The 21260-nt window shown below is 40.6% G+C and overlaps 2 protein-coding genes across 2 annotated transcripts in view; one reads left to right on the top strand and one right to left on the bottom strand.

Annotated features, from left to right (window-relative positions):
* The window catches only part of GNAI3 (G protein subunit alpha i3), a 44377-nt gene extending 41275 nt beyond the window's left edge, over window positions 1-3102 (top strand). Inside the window, exons 8-9 of the mRNA XM_052636599.1 lie at window positions 1681-1893; window positions 1985-3102. Of these exons, the coding sequence (XP_052492559.1) occupies window positions 1681-1871 (191 nt within the window). The 3' untranslated portion in view covers window positions 1872-1893; window positions 1985-3102. The remainder of the gene's footprint in view (window positions 1-1680; window positions 1894-1984) is intronic.
* Window positions 3103-11332: 8230 nt separating this feature from the next.
* On the bottom strand, window positions 11333-20015 carry GNAT2 (G protein subunit alpha transducin 2). Its single transcript, XM_052636755.1, has 8 exons — window positions 19898-20015; window positions 18162-18204; window positions 17726-17867; window positions 16627-16784; window positions 14496-14624; window positions 14134-14263; window positions 12167-12320; window positions 11333-11523 (listed from the first exon to the last, which is right to left on the bottom strand). Exons 1-8 carry the CDS (start codon window positions 20013-20015, stop codon window positions 11333-11335), a joined length of 1065 nt encoding a protein of 354 aa, XP_052492715.1.
* Window positions 20016-21260: the final 1245 nt, after the last annotated feature.

Genomic DNA, 21260 nt, shown 5'->3' with positions numbered 1-21260 from the left:
GTTATGTGAGTTTCATCTCAACTTAAAAAGTTGAGATGTAGTTTTAAAGCCCCGTGACCTCTCTCTTCTTAGAGAATTTAGAATTGCAGCCTCTGTTAAGAGTGAGGAGGAAGATGAAAGTGAAAGTGAAGTCGCTCAGTCGTGTCCGACTCTTTGCGACCCCATGAACTGGGGCCCACCAGGCTCCTCCGTCCTTGGGATTCTCCAGGCAAGAATACTGGAGTGGGTTGCCATTTCCTTCTCCAGGGGAACTTCCTGACCCAGGGATCGAACGCAGGCCTCCCGCATTGCAGGCAGATGCTTTAACCTCTGAGCCACCAGGAGGAAGATGAGAGTTGGTTAAGTTTATAAAAGGTGGCCAGAATGGGAGAAAAATTTTAAGACAAGTAAAGGATTGATGTTAATGTTTCAGCTGGGAATCTTCACACACAGCAAAGAGTTGTCAGTATCTTATCCATTTTTTGGTAGGGGGTGGGATGAATTTCCAAGCCTGTTTTCCATTGCTGTCATTCTTCTTAAGAATTTTCGCATCATGTTTTGGTCATCTGTCTAAATGTTTGCCTTTCTGCATTCCTCGTGGGGCAGAGAAGGGAGCAACAGAGGGATAAGATGGTTGGATGGCATCACTGACCCAGTGGACATTAATTTGAGGAGATAGTGGAGGAAAGAGGAGCCTGGCACGCTGTAGTCCATGCAGTTGCAGAGAGTCAGACATGACTGAGTGAGTGAACAGCAGCAGCTGCTTTAATTTACAGAAGTTCTGTACATCTCAGTAAATCTTATTCAACCACCTACCAAGCTATCTTCCTTCCTCTTTTAAAATATTGTTTAAATAATAGTCACTTTTTTCTTAAGCTTTCCTTTGTTATTTAGTCTTCTTTATATACTTGGTTGTTGATATTTTTTGGGTCATGCTTAATGTCACTGAAAATAGCCCCTAATTCTCAGGCAACTATGTGTTGTCTTGGTTGAGTTTCCCTGGGTACTCTGTAGCCAATTTCTAAAGCTATTCTAAAAACTCACAAGTAAACAAGATTGTTTCGGAAGCAAGTGATTAAGTGTTAATTTCAAATGTTGTTGAAATAGGGTTACTTTGGATAACCCCCTCTTTGAAGCAAGAACAGATTTATCGAGGTCTTCACGTACCATAAAATGCACCACTTAAAAGTGTGCGATTCAAGCCCCTTCCCATTTGCATCTACTGATTACCTTTGGTTATTTAAACTATTGCTGTAAGGCTCTGAGGCTAAGCTCTGTTAAAACTGGATGATTTTGAAAGGAAGCGTGAGTTACCCTTTTGAATTGTTTATTTCAACATGACCCAAGGAACACAAGTTCTCTTAACTTCTTAAGCAATTGTGTTTTTCTAGAAATGCATCCTCCTATTTCCCTAGTTTCTTTTTATACTTTCTAAATTTTTTAGCTAAAAAAATGCAAATAAAAGGGAAAAAGGGAAAAAGCTTTGTTTTCCTGGATCTTTGTGATAAGTTTACTGACAATGAGATTGTGCACTCAAGAAACGTGATTATAGAAAAACCTAATGATTATAGAAAAATAGGAATCTGTTTATTTCAATTGGGTTATAGTCCCTCTCTCCATAAGTAAATGGTGATGGCCTGATTTAATTGAGTTCAGGCAGCTGTTATAATTTGAACTAAGAATATTGGGTGTCTGCCTCAGGTTCCAACACATATGAAGAAGCAGCTGCGTACATTCAGTGCCAGTTTGAAGATCTGAACAGAAGAAAAGATACCAAGGAGATCTATACCCACTTCACCTGTGCCACAGACACCAAGAATGTGCAGTTTGTTTTTGATGCTGTAACAGATGTCATCATTAAAAACAACTTAAAGGAATGTGGACTTTATTGAAGAGTGTGGATGTTAATAAAAGGTAAAACTTTGAACAGTTTAGTTATAGTGCTGTTAGTGATGTCTCTTGACTTTGTAAACTTTTCCTAATTACAGCTGTTTTTCTTTTCTAGTTATTACGGTGTGGAGTGTTGAGACCAGACTTCCTTTGCTGCCTCATTGGGCAGCTGCAAGCATGAACGGGACCAGGGAATGGCAGCAGCATGCAGAATCCTAGCACTCTTTTAGCACAATCTTCTGTATTAGGGAACTCTTAATTGACACAAGATGCTAAAGTCAGACATTGGAATTGGAGCAACTGTAGTATGATTTGATCATCGAGACATGACTTGGATTTCATAGTCTCAAACGTTTAGGGCAGATGTGAAGTTGAGGTGCTGCATTCCAGAACTTCAATATGTAGCTTACTGTTATTCTTCTTCCCTCTTGACAAACCACCAGTAGTTCATTTTTTCAAGTTTTTTTTTTCATTAAGGGAAGAATAACTTCACTGAATTTTATTTTTTTGTGAAAGAACCTTTATTAAAACACAATCTTAACTATGCACATGATGTGACCAGATCATCTTGAAAATATTCCTCTTAGTAGGAACACTTTGTTTTTAACTCTAGGTATGGTCAGAATATAATATTTCCATAATAACTTAATTCTTTTCAGTTATTTGGGCTCTAATTATAGGTTTTTTGGTTGAAATTTATGTTACTATCCTGCTCAGAGTACCATTATGGTTTCTAAATGGCAGTTACATTGAAGAAGTCTATAATAAGATTCTAGCTCGCTCTCTTTTTTTTTAAGCTTGTGGTTGAAGGTTAACCTAGTTTATGCTTATCACCAAATTACGAGATAAATGCTGATGTAGTATGATAAAGTCAGCTTCTTGGATACAGACACACCCAGGGCAGCAGTCAGTTAGAAAAGTATATTGCTAAATTCCAAACAGAACCAGTGACTTTGCTGCTACATATCTGCTAAATTGATCACTTTGATCCTTGCTTGTTTGTCTCAGTCATAGGGAGTTCTGTAAAAGATGCCCCATGTTTTCCATCTTCCATTGGCCTTTTCTGTTGAGAAACATCTGAAGTGTATTAAAAGTGCATGCTTTTACTTTGTAAATGTGGTGCCAAATCCCTGTTTGCCATTGTTTTTTTACTGTAGCAATGTTGATTGTAGTAATCTTTAGTCAGTACCTTGTTTTGCTGAAACTATTGATTTGGGGACTTTTTTCTACTTTGTCGTGTGTACAGATTTTTAATCTGTTATAGTTGACAGCAGTATTAAAATGGTGAGTAAAGAGTCCAGGTTTGTTCCTGTTTGTAATTAGTCCTTTCTGGAAATATTTTCCTCTGCTGTTTTTTGCCCTTGCTGTGTGCTTAGGCCTTTGTCTGAGAATGGGTTTAGGTAGAAGGGTTCTCTGAAGGTCTTAAGTCTTTTGGTGTATAAGTATTGTTGAATCTTGGCCTGACTGAGGTTGTTATGTCATATCTGTATAAGTGATGCACAGTCAAAACCCATTTTCCAGATTTACATTCTGGTTTTGTGAAGAGCTCTTTTCACGTCAGCCTGCAGGTCCTTTTGTGCAATGTACTGCAAATGTCATTAAATATTGAATGGTCCATTAGGGGAAGGCAAATGAAGAGAATGCAGTTTGAGCATTCCAAATCAGTAATTTGAGTAGTGCCTTTTGGGGGTCCAGTCTTTTTGGATTGGATTCTATTTCATCTTTTGATGTGACCTTTCAGTAGTTTTAAAAAAAGGTTGGTGGTCATCAAAACTGGTTCAGAAAGCAAGCCACAGCAGTTCAGTGCCTTTATTGGTAGGTTTTTTTCTTTTTGCTTTCTTGGGAAAATTATAACTCTGCAGGTGGTATAACTGTATTATCTAACAACTTTTTTTTTTAAGGACTGGCAAAACTGGATCTAAAAGAAAGAAGAGTATCAGCTTCAGTTGGTGATTGACTTATGCTCACAGTGTAAATAAGGGATCGTTCTTGTTCATTTTGAATATATCTTTTCCTTATTGTATTCTGTGATGTAGAATCAGTTGGAAATGAGAACTGGTAGAATGTTACTTTAACTGTAGTTTTTCTACAGTCTGGGCTAGTGGGATCGTGTTGTTGATAACCCAAAACAAGAGATAATCCAAAAAAGTTAATTTAACTTGAAATGCATTTTGTATTTTCATTTGAATATGTCTATCTGATGTGTTAATTTTTTAGCTTTTTCATTAATGAAAATAGTAATTCTCTGCTTTTTTGACTTTACACCATTTACATTTGTCCTACATTTGTGAGGATCACCTCTTACCCCTCCATCCCAAATAATTTATCAAAATGCACATTCGTTGAGGGCACAGTTTCAGTCTGTGGTTTTCAAATATGCCTTCAGTCAAAATCACCTGGATCCATCTCAGAGATTGACTCTTGGCTGGTGGGCTAGCAGTCTATAATTTTAAAAGGGTGATTTTGATCTGATGAATCTGATGGTCTGCCTTACAAACCACTATTGTGTTTTGAATTAAAAGATCTTTTCTTATAGCAGAGCCAAAATGTGGGGATGACACATCATATCTACTAGCTTGGAGAAAAAGAATTGATATTTGTAATCAAAGAAATGAAAAATTGCCTGTATCTTTTTGGTGGAGAATACTGAAAATTTGTGATGGATCATGTTTCAGAATTTAGTTGGCCAGGCTTTGGACCATCTAAGAAATCAGCACATCTAAGAAAATTTAAAAATTAAATAACAATAAATAGCCGTTAGCAGGAAGGACTGTAACAGGAGCTTTATTTTGTTGACAGTCACATCTTAGCCACCTGATTAAAACTCTGGGGTGTAAAATTGCCATCTGTTACACTCCTATGTAAAGAGGAAGAATTCTGCTCCTTAATGGTCAGTCTTAGGGAATAAATCACCTTAAAATTTCAGCTTTTCAACAGATTCACCTCCTGGCGTGAAAATTCTAAGAACTGTTAGAGTTATTCATAAGTGGATCTTGAAGTATCATTTTTGTCTTGGATGGTTTGACTCTAGACCTCTAGTTCAGTGCATTGTACCTGACAGGTTGTGACTTTTTACAAGGTGCTGCTTTTGAAGAATAGATGGACCACATTTTAAAAACCTGTTTCCTTGCCTTGTTTACTTTTTATTCTCTTATGTATTCTATTTGTGTTTTATTATATACACATTTTGGAGTATTTAAGGATAACTGCTGGTTCTTCGAATTTATTTGCTCACCTTATATTCTGGCCACTGATGTGTGGCCGTTCTCTCTGATTTGTAGCTATAACTTTGTTTGGACCTTGATGGCCTGATCTGGTTAGTTACTTTTTTATATTTATCCGTTTGCTTAGCATAGTTCTGGCATTTCCTGTTGTAGAGCTCCTTGCTGTATTGGCAGTTACATACAAGGGGAAGTTAGTCTCTCAGTCAGTCAGAAAGCTGCCTTTGAATGATTTTTTTTTTCTTTTAGATGTTCAAAAAACAGTGGCCCCGTACTCATTGATACAAACCTAAAATATTAATAGTACTAATTCCTTTTACTGATTCCCTGTGAGATCTTTCTGACTTTAAGAATAAGATTATCTCAGTTTCCCTGTACTGCCAGGTAATTTTCTTCTTCCAGTTTAGGCTTCAAAGTACAAATCAGAGATCTGACCTGAACCAGCCACAGGTCTCCTTGTAAACTTATGACTGTCCAAACACAAAAGAAAACCAAGCTGCTTAGAGACCTGAAACTTAGATACCTTTAGCTATCAACTATCAGAAAGTAAAAGATTTAATTTAAGTGAGGCATACTGAAGAACAGACTTCCAGGATGGTCAGGATCCTTGTTCCTTTACGCTTGTTTAGGTTTTGAATCCCTATTCCCCCTCACCACCCACCCTCCAGTTTTCTCACAATCTTTTATGAATTACTTCTGCTGAGGAGAGCATATTTCAGAACAAATCAGGGCAGGACAGTTATTTTCTGATACTATGTCAGGCCTGCACCTGGCTTTACTCAGGTCTTCTCAGGAATAAGAGATAATATGGAATATTATGCAGCAGCAGATACCTGTGGTGCAAGATTAACATAGAGGCTCTTTGGCTCACCTCGACTCAATTAACATGTCCAAATCAGGTCCAGGGAATATGTATTTTTCAGGTAAATTCCTCAGGTGGTTCTGATGTGACTAACCTGGGCCAACATCCTGGGGACAACTGAGTAGACCTCATATTAAAGATCAACAGGAATAGTAAACAACCTCTAAGTCACTAGTGAAAGACTTGAGTTATTTTTTATTTGCAGTAAGGACAAAGCACCTTTTGTACATAACTTAAAGTGCCTTTCACCCAAAACGTTAGTTTGAGGAATGTTTAGCCAAAGAACATTACTGCATTTTGGATAAGAGTATTTAGTTTTTATACAAAAGTTAGACAAAACAAGAAACTTGGGGTTTCTAAACATTTATTTCATTTATTTCACTCCATTTATTTTCAGTGAAAATAGATACACCAAAGTAAAGATAAAATCCTATAACAAAGATAACTATAATAACATGAATATCCATTCACAGTCGGTAGATAAAAAACAAAACTAGCTATAGAATGAAAGTTTGTTGGGGATGAGGTAGGTAAGGGGAATGAATGATTGAGGAGTTAAATATATATCTCTGTATGCCCAGGGGTATATGTTTTCCCTTCCTGAAATCTAGTGGGAGTCAACATGGTAGGAGAGAGAATCAAATATTAGTAAATATACTTATGGGGTACACTGTCTCAATGTGTTAGCATTAGCTGTAAGATCATTTACAGCTGGAATATTAAATTCTGTACACCCTGGTTGTACAGATACCCTATCTTACCCCACCCCCCGGCCATATTCCTTTGGGTTATCCAAACATTTTTATCAAGAGGCTTGTTTATATGTAAGAGAGAATCCCAGTGGACATAACAAATTATAAGAAATTACCTGTTTTTTCTAACTGTTCACCTTTGCTTACATAGGATGAAGGGTTCTTTTACGAGGTTGGAGAGTTGCTTGATGTGCTGGGTTCTGGTCTTTTCCCTGCTTCCTGCTAGCTATGAAATCTTTCAGTCTTATATCCCTCATCTAAAGACAGACTAAAGTACTCCTTCCAGTTCTGATACACTATAGTTCTGATCAAATAGAAATAACATTAGAAATGTTTCATAAATATTCTTTATGATATTCGAAATTATACTCTACTCCAAAAAAAAGTAAGTCTTGAGACAATACCTACAAATGTTGCTCTTTGTTGCCAGTTGTCTTTTCTCATAATCACTTTTCCCTACCCATTTCAAAAACCTAAACTGAACTAAATTACTACAAATTCAACTGCAAATTTTATTTTGTGAAGCCGGGTGAAAAGGTCTGTAAAAATTTTGCATTTAAATCCAGTTCTTTATTTCCTGTTCAAACCAGTGTTTGCTTTTCCATGACCAAAGGGCAGAAAAGTTCCTACAATTTGCAGTTTATCTGTTTGACCTCACAGAGATGTCTTCACACTTCTGCCTAGCAGGATCACCAGAGGCTTGGCACACTTGCAGTCCCTGGCCCAACACTGAAGTCCTGCTGGAATCTGTGCTTCGGGGGCTGTGCCGGGTAGAGAGGGCAGTGGGAGGTAAGAGCTCTTCACCCTTCACCACCTTCTCCACCCAGCAGGGCCAGCACACTTTGGTCTGCGGCACATCTCCAAGTATAGCATGGTTTTTGAAGGTTCTTATTTTTCACCTTGGGGATGGGGCCACCCAGATTTTGACTATTTGGGGTACATGTGCGTGAATTTTTTTTATCAGAGTAGGAACTATTTTGAGTAAATGTGTCTTTATATGGTTCTTATACTGAATTTTTGTGCTCATTTTATCCATCCTTTATTTGACAGAGACATAAAAGCACATTTTCAGTTATATTTTTTCTATTTTTTTTAATTGTAGTAAAATGTACATAACATAAAATTTGCCATTTTAACTATGTTTAAGTATATAGTTCAGTAGTATTAGGTACATTCATGTTTTTATGCAGTATCACCACCGTCCATCTCCAGAACTTTTTCCATCTTCCCAAACTGAAACTGTACCCATTAAATAATAACTCTTCACTTCCATTCTACTTTCTGTCTTTATAAATTTGACTACTTTAGATTCTTGATCTAAGTGAAATCATATTGTTTGTCCTTATGTGTCATATTTTTGTAAGAAAAAAAGCAACTGTCATCAGATTGATATGAAATGGAACTTAATTTACATTTGGCTTACTTTCATCAATGTCTAGTCACGCAATTCAAGGAAAACATGGTCTCTGCCCTCTTAAGAACAGAACAGGAAATTATACCTTCAGCAAACAAAGCTATTTATATATTTTTTTATTCTGTGCTAATAAAAGGACTTGTTTGGGACTAGAAGGAGCTTAGGTGAATGAGAAAATTGACTTTGACATTACGGTGTTTGGTGGACTGTTGGTATTGTGCAGATAGAAAAACTACTGGCTTTGGATTCAGAAGACCTATTTTGGAGTTCAAGTTCTGTTACTTCCCAGCAGTGTGATCTTGATGAAGACACTCCACCTCCCTTGGCCTCAGTTTCTTATCTATAAATTGCTAGTGATGGACCTGGAATAGCTTTATCATCCTAAGCATTAAGGTTGCAGTGTATGAAAACAGGGTTGAGTATTAGTTTCTAACCTATCTTGTTACAGAAAAGAATTTGTGATGACATAAAATTCAACAGTATAATGTAAATTTAAAACGGAGCAAAAGAAGACATAGACAGCAGAGTGAGTATTTGGCATAATTTTGGTTTTAAGCTTTCTAGCTGCTGTTTTATGCAAAGAGAACTTTTCATGGACACAATCAAAATGTCCATGAGATAAAAATAAGCCAATAGGATAGGAGAAGTACCAATGTAGTTGTCTCTAATAGTGTAAGGTTTAGGAATCATCTCTGGGTCTGACAAACAATTAAGCTGCAGTAAGGATTAACATGCTTTTTGGAAGCCTACCCAGAACATTTAAAGTCAAGTCCTCTTACCTTTACTCAGAGAAGAGCCTGGTGTTTGCTAAGAGCTTTAGGAAATTATTTTGACTTTGTTTTAAGGAACAGATGAGTGGATGACCAAGGCCCCCAATTTTTATTCTGTGTAAACTCACCAGAAGAGTTTTAGCTTGAAAGCATTATGAGATGAATAACCAGATTCTAACCTGAGTAAAGCAGCTGTAGAAGTGTTGCTTTTAAGTACTGCTACTTCCCTATCCAGCCTCCAAGATAACCTTTCTGCAAAGTGAATATAGGGCATCTTTTGGCTTTTGGGAATTTGTTTATAAACCAGTTAAAAGTTTTCTTCTACCAGAGCAGAAGAAGACTAAAATATAACTGTGTTTTATTCTGCTAGAGATTGTTCTACCATAAGACCTGTCCCACTGACTCTGTTTTCATGCTAGTACTGTAGGGCAAGTTCTATATGAACATTAATAACCAAGGAGTCTGTGTTGGGCTTCTATAGTTTGTTTGACCTATAACCAATTCCTGCCTAGAGTCAAAGATCAAGGAAAAGGTAATTTAGAAAAGCAAACAATTTGGCGTGATTTTGGGGTAGGTGGGGTTACCCTACTTGAAGGTGGAATAAATGGGAAAAACTACATTTGGGCCTTGAATAGCTAAGATCATAGCTGTAGCAAAATTCGTAACCTGGGGCTTCAGAACTCCAGAGATAAAACCGTTGTTGGTTCAGTATGTTGGTTTCCTTTGTAGATCTCTGAATTTTGTTTTATGCATTTTAAAGTATCCTGAGAAAGAGATCCATAGGCTTCATCAGACTGCTAGAGGGATTTATGATACCAAAAGGAAGAAAAAAGAAAAAAACACCTCAGAACCCCCTATAAGTTGAGTTAAAGCAAAGAGGTTAGTGAGCATTAGAGTGTGCCCTTTAGAATAGGCCCTGAACAGTGCTTGGATTCAAGAAATCTTGCCCAGATTTTTTTCCTTGGGTTTAAGTTTTTTAATCGGCAGTAGACAGTAGTTTTCCTTATTTCCCTGGTAATTTTCCCAAGTTGGTTTCTTTTCAAAGAATCAGAAAGACTATTAAATGAATCCAATTTTAACACCTGCAAATTTATTCTTCAGTGTATTTCAAGCTCATATGGCTTTCTAGTATCAATATTGCTAGTAGTAGCCTAAGTGTGAATGTGTTTTTCTGGCAAGGAGCAGATTTTCATTTTAATTGACACTTTCTTTTATATACTAAGTCTTAGATGCCAAGAGCTTTCCTCACTAGTAGTTGTAAATGCTAAATCTATACTTGACTTCACCACCTCCTGTCAAGATAAATACAAGCTTTGTTTCCCCTCAAAGGAGTTCAAGGGATAATTTAATTGTTGGCCTGTTTGGGGAGATGTTATTTTCAGCCAGGCATCACATGGATCCAACTGCAAAGATTTTCAGCGCCTAAAGCAAAATCAGCTGCCCTTTTTGTTCTGAAACATGTAGCAGTTGAAATGAGGATTTTAGGACTGCTCACTTGTTCTAAATTCTGTGACAGAGAAGTAGCAGCAATACAGTCATTAATACTCTAGTGGGAGTGTGTTCTGTCCTCTAGGTTCATTTAGAAAGTGTCTTATATAGCTGAGAGAGTTACTTAGAGGGATAAGTATCTCTATACCTACAGAGATATAGGGAACAAACACAGTCTGGCAGTTTGGGAGCAGAGGGATAATATGATTTAATGAAAATTGTTTTAGGGAACTCCCTGGTGGTCCAGTGGTTAGGACTCTGACCAGGGCCTGGGTTCAGTCCCTGGTTGGGGAACTAAGATCCTGCAAGGCAAGCCATGTGGCCAAAAAAACAGAAAAAAAGAAAGAAAAAAAGCAACTGGATGTGTGCCTTAGAGCTCACAAACTCAAATCTCTCTGGTGATTCAGATCTCTTAGCTAAGGCACATAAAGGTCTTATAGTAAAAAAGGGTGGTAGGTTTATTGAAATTCTGTTTTTAACTAATTTAGGCTTTTTTGTTTGGGATAATTCATCTAAACCTTGGTGTTGAATTTCATTAGTGGGAGCTTTAATTTGGGATTTCTTTGCGTCACCACACAGTTTTTATGTGCCTTCCTTCAGTTATGTTTGTGATCATTAGAATAACCTTGTGAAGTAGTAGAGAAGTTACCTTCATTTTATAGATGAGGGACTCAAGGCTCAGACAAATGAAATATTTACATTTTTGCATCAGTAGTAAGTTGCAGAGCCAATAATGGATCCTGGGTCTTCTGATTTCCTGGTCTCGCATTCTTTAAACTGTGCTAGCTATCTCGCTTTTAAAAGAACAAATGAGACACAGTTGCAATCATACATACTCCATCTCCAAGGGAGAATGGATTCATTCTTCTTTTCATAATATATTGACCTTAATTTTCTGCTTAAAATTAATGAAATTCGGAGCCTGTTTATAGAACATACTTGAGGAATGGTGAGAACTAGAAGAGTCCGCAGTCCTTGAGATTTTCTTTGATGATAATATCTGTAACTGCATCAAATACAAATTTGACATTCTGTGTATCTGTAGCACAGGTCATGTGACTGTAGATTTCTTTGACATCTTTTCTCATGTTGAGGTCAAGGAATTGACTCTTGATATAATTTCCTGCATCCTCATAAGAGTTGTTCCCTGGTTTTCCAGAAAAATATTGAAGAAGTGGGATAAATTAGGCCTTCTTAGTTGCTCACTTACTTTTTAAGTGACTGATTTGATCCTCAAAATGTGTTAGACAGTTGTGGTTGGGGGTTTAGTTTTGGAGGGTGGGTCCTCTCCTCTCTTGCACTCCAGTGTTTCACACTTGAGCAAAGGAATTGAGGAGAGGGCGTCTCTGTCTCTTTAGACACCTTTGATTTCTGGCAGGTATCATTTGAATAATCAGTGGCTCATCTGTATTTAATGTCTGCTCTATTCCAGAGATATCTGAATTTAAACCTCTAACTGAATACTCAAGTTTCTCAGGTTAGACATCCAAATATCTCTTGGACATCATAAAACTCATAAGACAATATTAAAGAGATTAGGGATCATCAACTCAGCAAAGCAAAGGAGTTACACTTACTACTCCACATGGGTTTGGGTGAACTCCGGGAGTTGGTGATGGACAGGGAGGCCTGGCATGCTGTGATTCATGGGGTCGCAAAGAGTTGGACACGACTGAGCGACTGAACTGAACTGAAAGACAAGTTCCTTAGAATAGGAACTTCTTGGTATAGGAAATGAGGCAATGCCTATCATTACTATGAAAGAATTGTCTCTAGCCTTTGACACTTACCATCATACTCTGGAAAGCAAATGCTGAGATGGACTTTCTTGATTTTTTCCTCAAAGAGATCCTTCTTGTTGAGAAAGAGGACAATGGAAGTGGCCGCAAAGAACTTGTGGTTACATATGCTGTTGAACAGGTGCAGTGACTCATGCATACGATTCTATTGAGAGGAAACCATCAGAAATATCAGATTGGGCTTATGGCATACCTGTTTGCTTCTTGTTGTTGCTCCCCTTGAAGAGACCTGTGTTCCAAATGTAAAAGGAAAGATAAGGAACAGCTTATCTCTGTTGAGTGTGGTAGAGTAGATCCAAAGAGATCTGACTTCTGATCTCTATATCAGCTGTATGATTTGGAGGAAATTAGTGAGCTTTTCTGAGTCTCTGTTTCCCTGTTTCATAGGATTATTATGATAGTTAAATGAGACCGTGTGTTTGTAGTGTCCATGATGGTGATGATGTTTAGTCACTAAGTCACGTCTGACTCTTTGCAACCTGATTGATTGTAGCCCTGCACGCTCCTCTGTCCATGGGATTTCCCAGGTAAGAATACTGGAGTGGGTTGCCGTTTCCTTCGCTAAGTGTCCATAATAGTAGCTGGCGTATAGGTGTACAATAAATGTTTTGGAAATCTTTGGCAGCCAGGGCACAGGTAAGGACTCTGATGTCCTTAAAGGCTGCTGATTCAGGGTTGAAACTGGGTGCCAGTTAACATGTGTCCATTTCCATCTCCAGGACGATTTTGATAGGTTTCTGTTAGACAGTCCTAGATCTCAGTTTGGGTAGGAACATAATAGGGATTATTTGGCCCTAGTGCCAAATGGTAAGGGCTAAAAAATTTTCAGTGCCACACCACAAGCACTTCTGCCTTATTTCCTTTTCTGATTGCCACTTGGAAGGAGTGAGAAGTAGTGCTATAATCTGCGGAGTCCAGAGGTTACCCAGTGCCCCCAAAGCAGCCTTTTTTTAGGGAGCAGGCCTTTAGGGTCTTGGAATGTGCTCTTAGCTGACTTGGGCTCAGTCTTTTCACCTGTAAAACAAATTTAATTTGTAACCTTTGCTCATTGCTAACACTCCTACAGAATCCTTTAAGACCTTGTAAACTTTAAGGTTAAGGACAGAAGAGTTCTTGGAAAATGAATGGCTCTGTAAGACATTTTCGCTAGAGGATATTCAGAGTGCTGAAATGTGAACCTGAGGCACTAAGGAGAAGGCAGAAGAACTGGAGCAGGGGGTCGGAGGACAGGAGCTTTGTCTTCTGGCAGTTAACTGTGGGCCTCCATTTGTGGAGCAGATGTTTATGTGAATTTCGGGCTTTCCATGCCTTTGACATCCTCTGTCTAAAACTCGGATGCTACCTGGTTGGGCTGACAGTATCCTACAGAGCTTCTGTCTTGTAAAAGTCTATAGGCTCAAGAGAACCACCCTCAGGTAGTTCTCCAGCTGCCAATTTAAGTGGCATGTGAGAAACCTGGTTTGCCAGTCTCACTGTAGTTCTGTTGACACTTGAGTATATATTTAGGCTTCAAGTGAGTTTACTAGTTCAACCCTTCTATCATGTTGCATAAAGATGCACATCATTCATTGTTCTGCTCTGTCATTTTCATCTCCTTTACTTCCAGAGGCAGCCTGGGAGAGTACTAAGTAACTCTTTTGCTTTGCTAAGTTAATGATCACTTATCTCTGTAATACTCAGTTTCTTTGATGAACTTTTTGATGTCCCAAGTAGTACCTGGATGTCTCATCTGAGACCAAGCTCTCAGTAAATCTGGATCTCTAAAGTGCTAACCTAGAACCTGCAGAAGAAGAAGTATTTCTAGAATTATTTGCCTGAGACATTGATTGCTAGAAGACTGCTCGACCATTAGTGTTAGCAGAGATCACCCAGGTTGGGCCATTGGAGTGACACAAAGCTTAGAGGAAGGGTCATGGGGGATCTGTTTATCAAAGCTGCTCGGTGCAGAAGTCACTCACCACTTCGTCATCTTCCACCAGCACCATATCATAGGCACTGAGGGCTGCACAGAAAATGATGCAGGTGACTCCCTCAAAGCAGTGGATCCACTTCTTTCTCTCTGATCTCTGCCCTCCCACATCAAACATCCTGAGAGAAAAAACACCTGTTCTTAAACGTATACCCAACGTATGACCCACATGCACTTGGTGTTTACCCCAGAGAGGTGGCCATCTTGGGGCCAGTTAGCAGTAAGATGGGAAGTGGAGAGGAAAGGGGGGGAAGTAGTAGTAGTTCACACTGGGCTTTAGTGAAGGCCAAGAAGCATTCCTACGCCCCCTTTTGGGGTATCTGATGTGTTCCGAGGGAACAATGTACTCACCTGAAGTTTAAGTCCTTGACAGAAAACTTAGTCTCAATGATGCCTGTGGTTTTGACTCTGGATCGTAGCACATCTTGCTCATTAGGGAGATAGTCAGGGGCTGTAATTCGGTCTAATTGATTCAGGTAGCTGAGAAAAGGGATTGTCAATTAAATTGATATTAAATTTTCCACAGCTGAAGTCAAGAAGGGTGAAGGGTGTTACCCAAAGGCATATAACTGTAATATGGTGATAGAGCCAGCACGAGAATCTGTATTGTTAAATCTAGGAGTGTTTACTTCAAACCCTCTTCATATATCCTTACAAAAGGAAGATAGGTTGTCAGATAACTTCTCCTCATGTTTCATCTGACTACAAAGTTTTCTAGACTCTTGAATGAGACTTGGTGGTTTAAATCAAGGGTCCCCAACCTCTGGGATCTAATGCCTGATGATCTGAGGTGGAGCTGGTGTAATAATTATAGAAATAAAGTACACAATAAGTGTAATGTACTTGAATCATCCTGAAACCATCTCCCCCCCCCCCCCCCCCCCCGCCCCGTGCCCTGGGTCCATGGAAAAATTATCTTCCGTGAAACTGGTCCTTGGGAGCTGCTGGTTTAAATGGGTGTCAAAAGTTCTATCAGGAAGCAGGAGTAGATTAAAACGGATTTCAGAAACATGAGACATGAACCAGTGCAATGCATAGACATTGTATATCAAGTTGAAGGGAAAACATTTGTGATAACTGAAGAAAGTTGGATGAACATTGACTTGGATATTTGATGACGTTAAGGACTTAATAAATATTTAGGTGTGATAATGATGTGACTTTTTTTTTTTTAGGAGTATGTTTTTAGATACATAATGAAATTTTAGGATGAAATGGTATATCTGAGTTTACTTTTAAGTGATCCAATGGGGAATGGATATAAAATGAAACAAGTCGGCATCAGTTGGTGACTGCTGAAGCCAAGTGATTGATTGTATTCTTTTGTATATGTTTGACAGTTACCATTAAAAGTTTAAAAAAAAAGGCAGATATGAAGTGAGATGACAGAGAAAAAAGAAAAGTAAAGGACTTTTTTTTTTTATATATGGCAGGGCTTTTCACATTTAAGTTCTCATTTAACCTCATAAACCTTCAGGTTTCATATCCCATTTTACAGATGAAGGAAAGATCCAGAAAAGTTAAATAACTGGTCCAGGACAAGAGGCATTGTGGGTGTATTATAAAAAACCTTCAACTCTGTGGTCAGATAGACCTAGATTTAAATCCTAGCCTCTGCCATTTATCTGTGTGACTTTGGGTAAGTTAATTTATTTCTCTGAACCTCAGTTTTTTCCTCTATAAGTGGGACTGATAAAAACTACTGTCTACCATGAAGACATATTGTGCAGATTAAATGAGATGTACCTAATGCACTGAGCAGTGTCTAGGCCTGAGTGAGGGCTGCAAGGACAGTAAATGATAACTTTATTATTAGACCAGGTGATAGAACAGTGGCTAAATCCGGGTCTTTTTGATGCTGAAGCTGATGCCTGTCTGTGAGACCGTGCTGTCTGAGTAGGATTGATACTCTGTCTACCTTATATTTTGGAAAGCAGCTTTGCAAAGTTGGTGCTCTCTAACCCCTGACCTTTGGTTTGCCATGGCAGTTTGGGTCCTTTGGCACCTTGACATAGGATACTAGGGGTGAAGGAGAGTTCAGGTTAGTGACTTAGGTAGAGCCTGTGTTGCACTGAAAGGGCCATCATGAATCATGCCTCCTAAAGGAGTATGTGGCAGAACTGTAGGGCTGTATTAGCATTCATGATTCTGAAAGAAGAGGCTCTGTGTTTGACTTAAGATGGGGACTGAGGGCTGTTAACAGAGCATCTCTGTTTTGGATTTTGAGTCTTCAGCTTTGTAGGCTGCAGTGGACCAATGTTAGAGCAATAAATACAGAGGGAAGGGAACTGGGGCAGAGGTCTCAAAGGCATTAAATTCAGAGTATAGTAAAACACTGTTCAAAGCCTAACAAGACAGGTAGGTATACAGGCTGAATTCAGTCCTTAGTTCTCCATTTTTCAGGGCCAGAAAATTTCAACTGGCTGAGATTTCTCCCAGAATGTTGCTGACACCTCACCGCACCCTGCCCCCAGAGTCTTACTAAGATGCTGAGTCATTGAGCTGGTACTCTGCAGCTCTGTCAAAGCAGGCTTGCACCCCACCATCCTTCCACAACTTCCTGATAACCTCCACTAGCTCAGGAGGCATGGTGCCCTCTTCAATGGAGTCAGCCAGATTGTTGAGCTGTCGCCCATCATCCTGGAAGGCAGAAACCAGGATCAGAATTACATGGGAGTAATGACTTTCCAGGAGGCTTTTGGGAATTCTGAAAGGAAAGCATTTTGCATTCTGTCAAAGCCTCAAGTGGAGGCGGTGTTTGACAAAGATTCTAAGTAAACAAACTGATTACTTTCTGAGGGTGCTTCTGCGGTGTGGACCGTGACAGTACACCCAGCCCTGGGATGTCTGGTGGATAGCAGAGATCCCAGGGGCTTCCTCTGAGGTGTTTTCATCTTCCATCCTTAGTCCGAATGTGAGGGACCTGCCAGGAAATGTGGGTCCTCTTCTACAGGGAGATTGGTTTAAGGACCAGACTGGCCATGAATTGGACAAGATGGTGAACAGGAGCTCACCCTCCTTGTTTCTTCAATGATTCAAATCTAGGAAAAGGAAAATACTGGAACTAGGGATTTAGCTTACGAAAGTTCCACACTCAAGGCACGGAACCTGAGGGGAGCAGTTTACGTGGTAAAATAAAAAGGCAGAGGAAGCTGAGAGCAGATTTTTTAATGAACACTTACTAAGGTAAGAACTGCATGCTTTGCTAGGACTGAAGTAAAGATTTGAAGCTCAGCAAATGAGCTGCTCCAGTGGCTCAGATGGTAAAGAATCTGCCTGCCAATGCAGGAAACTGAGGTTTTATCCCTGGGTTGGGAAGATCTGGAGAAGGGAATGGCAACCCACTACAGTATCCTTGCCTGGAAAATCCCATGGAGAGAGAAGCCTGGTGGGCTATAGTCCATGGGGTTGCAAAGAGTTGGTCACGACTGAGGGACTAACACTTTGACGTTTTTCGAGTGGGATTTTTGTGACATGAACCTTTTCCTGATGCATGTTTCCTCATAGCTTATTGGCCACTGGTCTGTTTCTTCTCCTCAGCCTTTCCTTTCACTCTTAACCATATACCATTAACCACGTACCACACAGCTCGCTTCAGCATAGTCAATGCCCAGTGTGGGCATGGCCCGGATGATAGCCAAGATGGATTGCAGCACATTGCCATAGATGATGGCCTTGTACTCCAGGCATTCTTCTGGCGAATAGCCATCCTGATGAATGATCCTGCAAGGAGAAGACACCCAGGCATTAGTTGGACCTGAATAACCAGACCTAAGGGATTGTGAATCGGGGAGGATTTAAAGGATTATAAGAACCCAATCTCTCTCTATTCATACTGCTGTCCCAGAGTGGAGAGTGAGGGACATGGGGCATGAATAAGGGACATTGGGAATAAGGTCCTTTATATTCTTTATATGTGGGTTCCTAAAGGGTAACGAGCCCTTTATCCTCGGCCTCTACTGACTCCACTGACTTCTTCACCCTACCTCAGTCCTGTGGGGCTTTGTTCCTACTCACTTCATCTGTTTGACGATAGTGCTCTTTCCTGACTCCCCAGCACCTGCAGGGAGAAATGCTTATGCTTCAGACTTCCACCAGTTCTCCCCAACCCTCCAGTAGTGGCCTGTGAGAAGTCTAAGCCACTCCTCACTTGGGAGCCTTTTTAGGGGAGAACATACAGGGATGCCTACTACCTCCATGTGTACCAGCCTTGAGCTCAGGCCATTTGATCTGGAATTGGAGGAGAGTTTCTTAGCGTCTGCGTTGTTGACATTTTGAGTGGATGAGTTTTCTGTGGAGGGCTGTCCCGTGCCCCCACCAATACCCACTAGAGCCCAATAGCATTCCACTCTTGCAGTTGTAACCACCAGAAATGCTCTCGACATTTCCAGATGTCTTGCGGTAAGGGGGCAGGTGTGCAAAACCTTGTTGAGAACCACTGATAGATTCAGGGAAATTCCTTCAACACAGTTCTGCTCTGCCTGTTTTTACTCAGGAGTGATCTTGGAGCAGGATTGTGGAGAACTCAATCACTTCACTGAAACACTTTATTATCTTGCTATTTCCCTTACTGATTAAAATGTTCTTATATCCTCATTCACACTTCACTCTCCCTCCATCAAAAACTTGCATACCCTTCAACCCACTCCCCCAGTCTATACTATCCCTGATGCCTTAATACCCGCCCTGCCCCCACCCCCATCCCCACTCCACCACTTATCCTGTGCTTGGTTCCTCTAAGCTTCTTATCCTGAATGTAGAAGAAAGCTGCTTAGGCTTAAAAGCTCGCTCAGTGGCCTTGCCGTCTCTTTTCCCTTGGTAGCCTCCTGGGCTCCTTGAGTCTGCTTAGAGAGGTGTGCTTTTCTCTGTGTCCTTAGAGCTGTGCCACAGATCAGCTGAGGAAAAGGAGGTGCCTTAGCTTGGGGCTCTAGTTCCCAGGCACCTCATGGGCTTGGAGACCCAGCCAACCAGTCTTCTGCTATAAAGATCTTAGCTGCTCCAGCTTGCCTACCTCTGTACTACCACTGGGGTTTTTTCTAGGCCAGGTTTCCCAAACTCTATTGTCTTAGTTCTGTTTACAGCCACGATCAGTTTCTGACTGACTGAGGTGCTTTTCTTTTTTCAGCACAAACCTGTGATCTGCTTAGGAGCTCATCAAGCTGATGAGCCTCCCATCTGGCAGGGGCTTTAGAGGCAGCCACTGACTAGAAAGCCAGGAAAGGACTTCTGTAAAGACTCCATTCCTTCCCACTCAGGGCTCCCCACTTCTAACGTTTTTAAAGATTTCTTTTTTTACTGCAAACAAGGAGAAGGAACTGGTAAAAATCATATTCCTGAGTCTAGATGACACTGACTATATGGTAGGACTTCTCTATCCTCTTGAGTTCATTGACTCAGAGTTCTCTGACTGCAGACTTGGTTAAGTGTCTTTGAGCCCAGAGTTCATGGTAAGTTGCTAAGCTGTTAGGTGTTAGGTTTGGTAGATTTGGAGATGGGTGGGTCCACCCTGGCCCTTGCACTGTTCCTGGTTCAAGGAAGAGCAAAATGATTCCAGAGTAACTTTGGTAGAACATCTTGGGGTAGCTGTGCTCAGCCCTAGAGCTCCTGATCCCCTAGCCTGAGACTGCATGGGGGAAGGACAAATAACCTTCCATCCCTCCTCCCCACATGGCAGGCTAGAACCCACCTACCATCCAGGATAAGCGGGAAGGAGCAGTACCTTCTCCTCTGGCTCATCGTCCCATCTCGCTCACCCAGCAATAGCAGCTTGACGGTCTTGGCTTCCTTGTCAGCATCCTCCTGCAGCTTCTTTTCTAGCTCTTTGGACCTCTTGGCCAGTTCTTTGTCCTCAGCACTGGCTCCACTCCCCATCTTTCATCCGTCTCCTTCTCGGCGGCTTCCTTCAGCCCTTAAGATTCTCCTCCAGGGTTTCCTATCTGAGAGATGGGAAGATAAGGAAAAATAAATTGGGATCAAGTATCAGTTTCTTAGTCCTAAAAAGCCAGTCTGTAGGGAGCTGGGTGAAAGAGCAGGTGCTATGTTCTTGCACCCTGCCTGTCTTGCCTGAGACTCTATCCCAGCCGCAGACCTACTTAAGTCTAGGGATTGTAGCCTTTATATCTAGCAGTGTGATGGGCTAAACCAATTAAGAGCTCAGTATGACAAAGGGCAAAGACTCAAGTGTTTCCGTAACTAGGGAAATGATGTGCTGGATTCTGACACAGGAGGTTAGGATGCAGATACTGGAACTCTGGAGTAAGATAATGGTTGGCTTCATACTTCAGAGGGGCTGATCTCCTAAAAGGCTCTTCCAGATACACTTGCATACAGCTAGAGATTAGAGGTGCAGAGGAAGCTCTCCCCATGTTGTGACTCCAGAGTTCATGGTTTCAAGGCATCAAAGCACTGCTCCCATCATAGCAGGCCGGTTCCTGGCAAGGAATCTTTGTTTAGGGTTTGCCCTTTTTGGGGCAGCTCCCTCCAGCTCCTCCAGTGACTGCTGCACTAGGAAGCTATTAGCGTTCCTTTATGTTGGCTTGTCTCTTTTTACATCTTCCTGTTATTACCACTTCATCACTTCGTTATCGGTTTTACAAATGGGTTTCCCCAGACCGAATTCCTCCCCTTGGAGGTCAGGTACCAAATCTGATTCATCTTTGAATCCTTCAGATCTTGTGGTTTATTTGTGGATCCTCTGTGATGGTTTGATGGATGAAAGAAGGAAGGAAAATGAGTATATGGTAGAGAGAATGGGGATGGTGGTGGTTTAGCCGCTAAGTTGTGTCTGACTCTTGTGACCTCATGGACTGTAGCCTGACAGGGTCCTCTGTCCACTGGATTCTCTAGGCAAGAATATTGGAGTGGGTTGCCATTTCCTTCTCCAGGGGCTCTTCCCAACCCAGGAATCGAACCAGGGTCTCCTGCATTGCAGGCAGATTATTTACCAACTGAGCTACGAGGGAAGCAAGTTTACTTAAATGAGTTGCTGTGGAAGCTCCTCAGAGGGACATACTGTAGAATATCACTACCCAAAGTATGCAAGGCCCCGCACACATCACCTGGGAGCTTCTTAGAAATGCAGAATCTTAGGGCTTAGCGCAGACCTTCCAATTCAGA

The sequence above is a fragment of the Budorcas taxicolor genome, chromosome 3 (genome assembly GCF_023091745.1).
Source record: "Budorcas taxicolor isolate Tak-1 chromosome 3, Takin1.1, whole genome shotgun sequence".
NCBI classification, from domain to species: Eukaryota; Metazoa; Chordata; class Mammalia; order Artiodactyla; family Bovidae; genus Budorcas; species Budorcas taxicolor.
The sequence above is the reverse complement of the archived record's forward strand: the minus strand, read 5'-3'. Positions and strand labels throughout refer to the sequence as shown.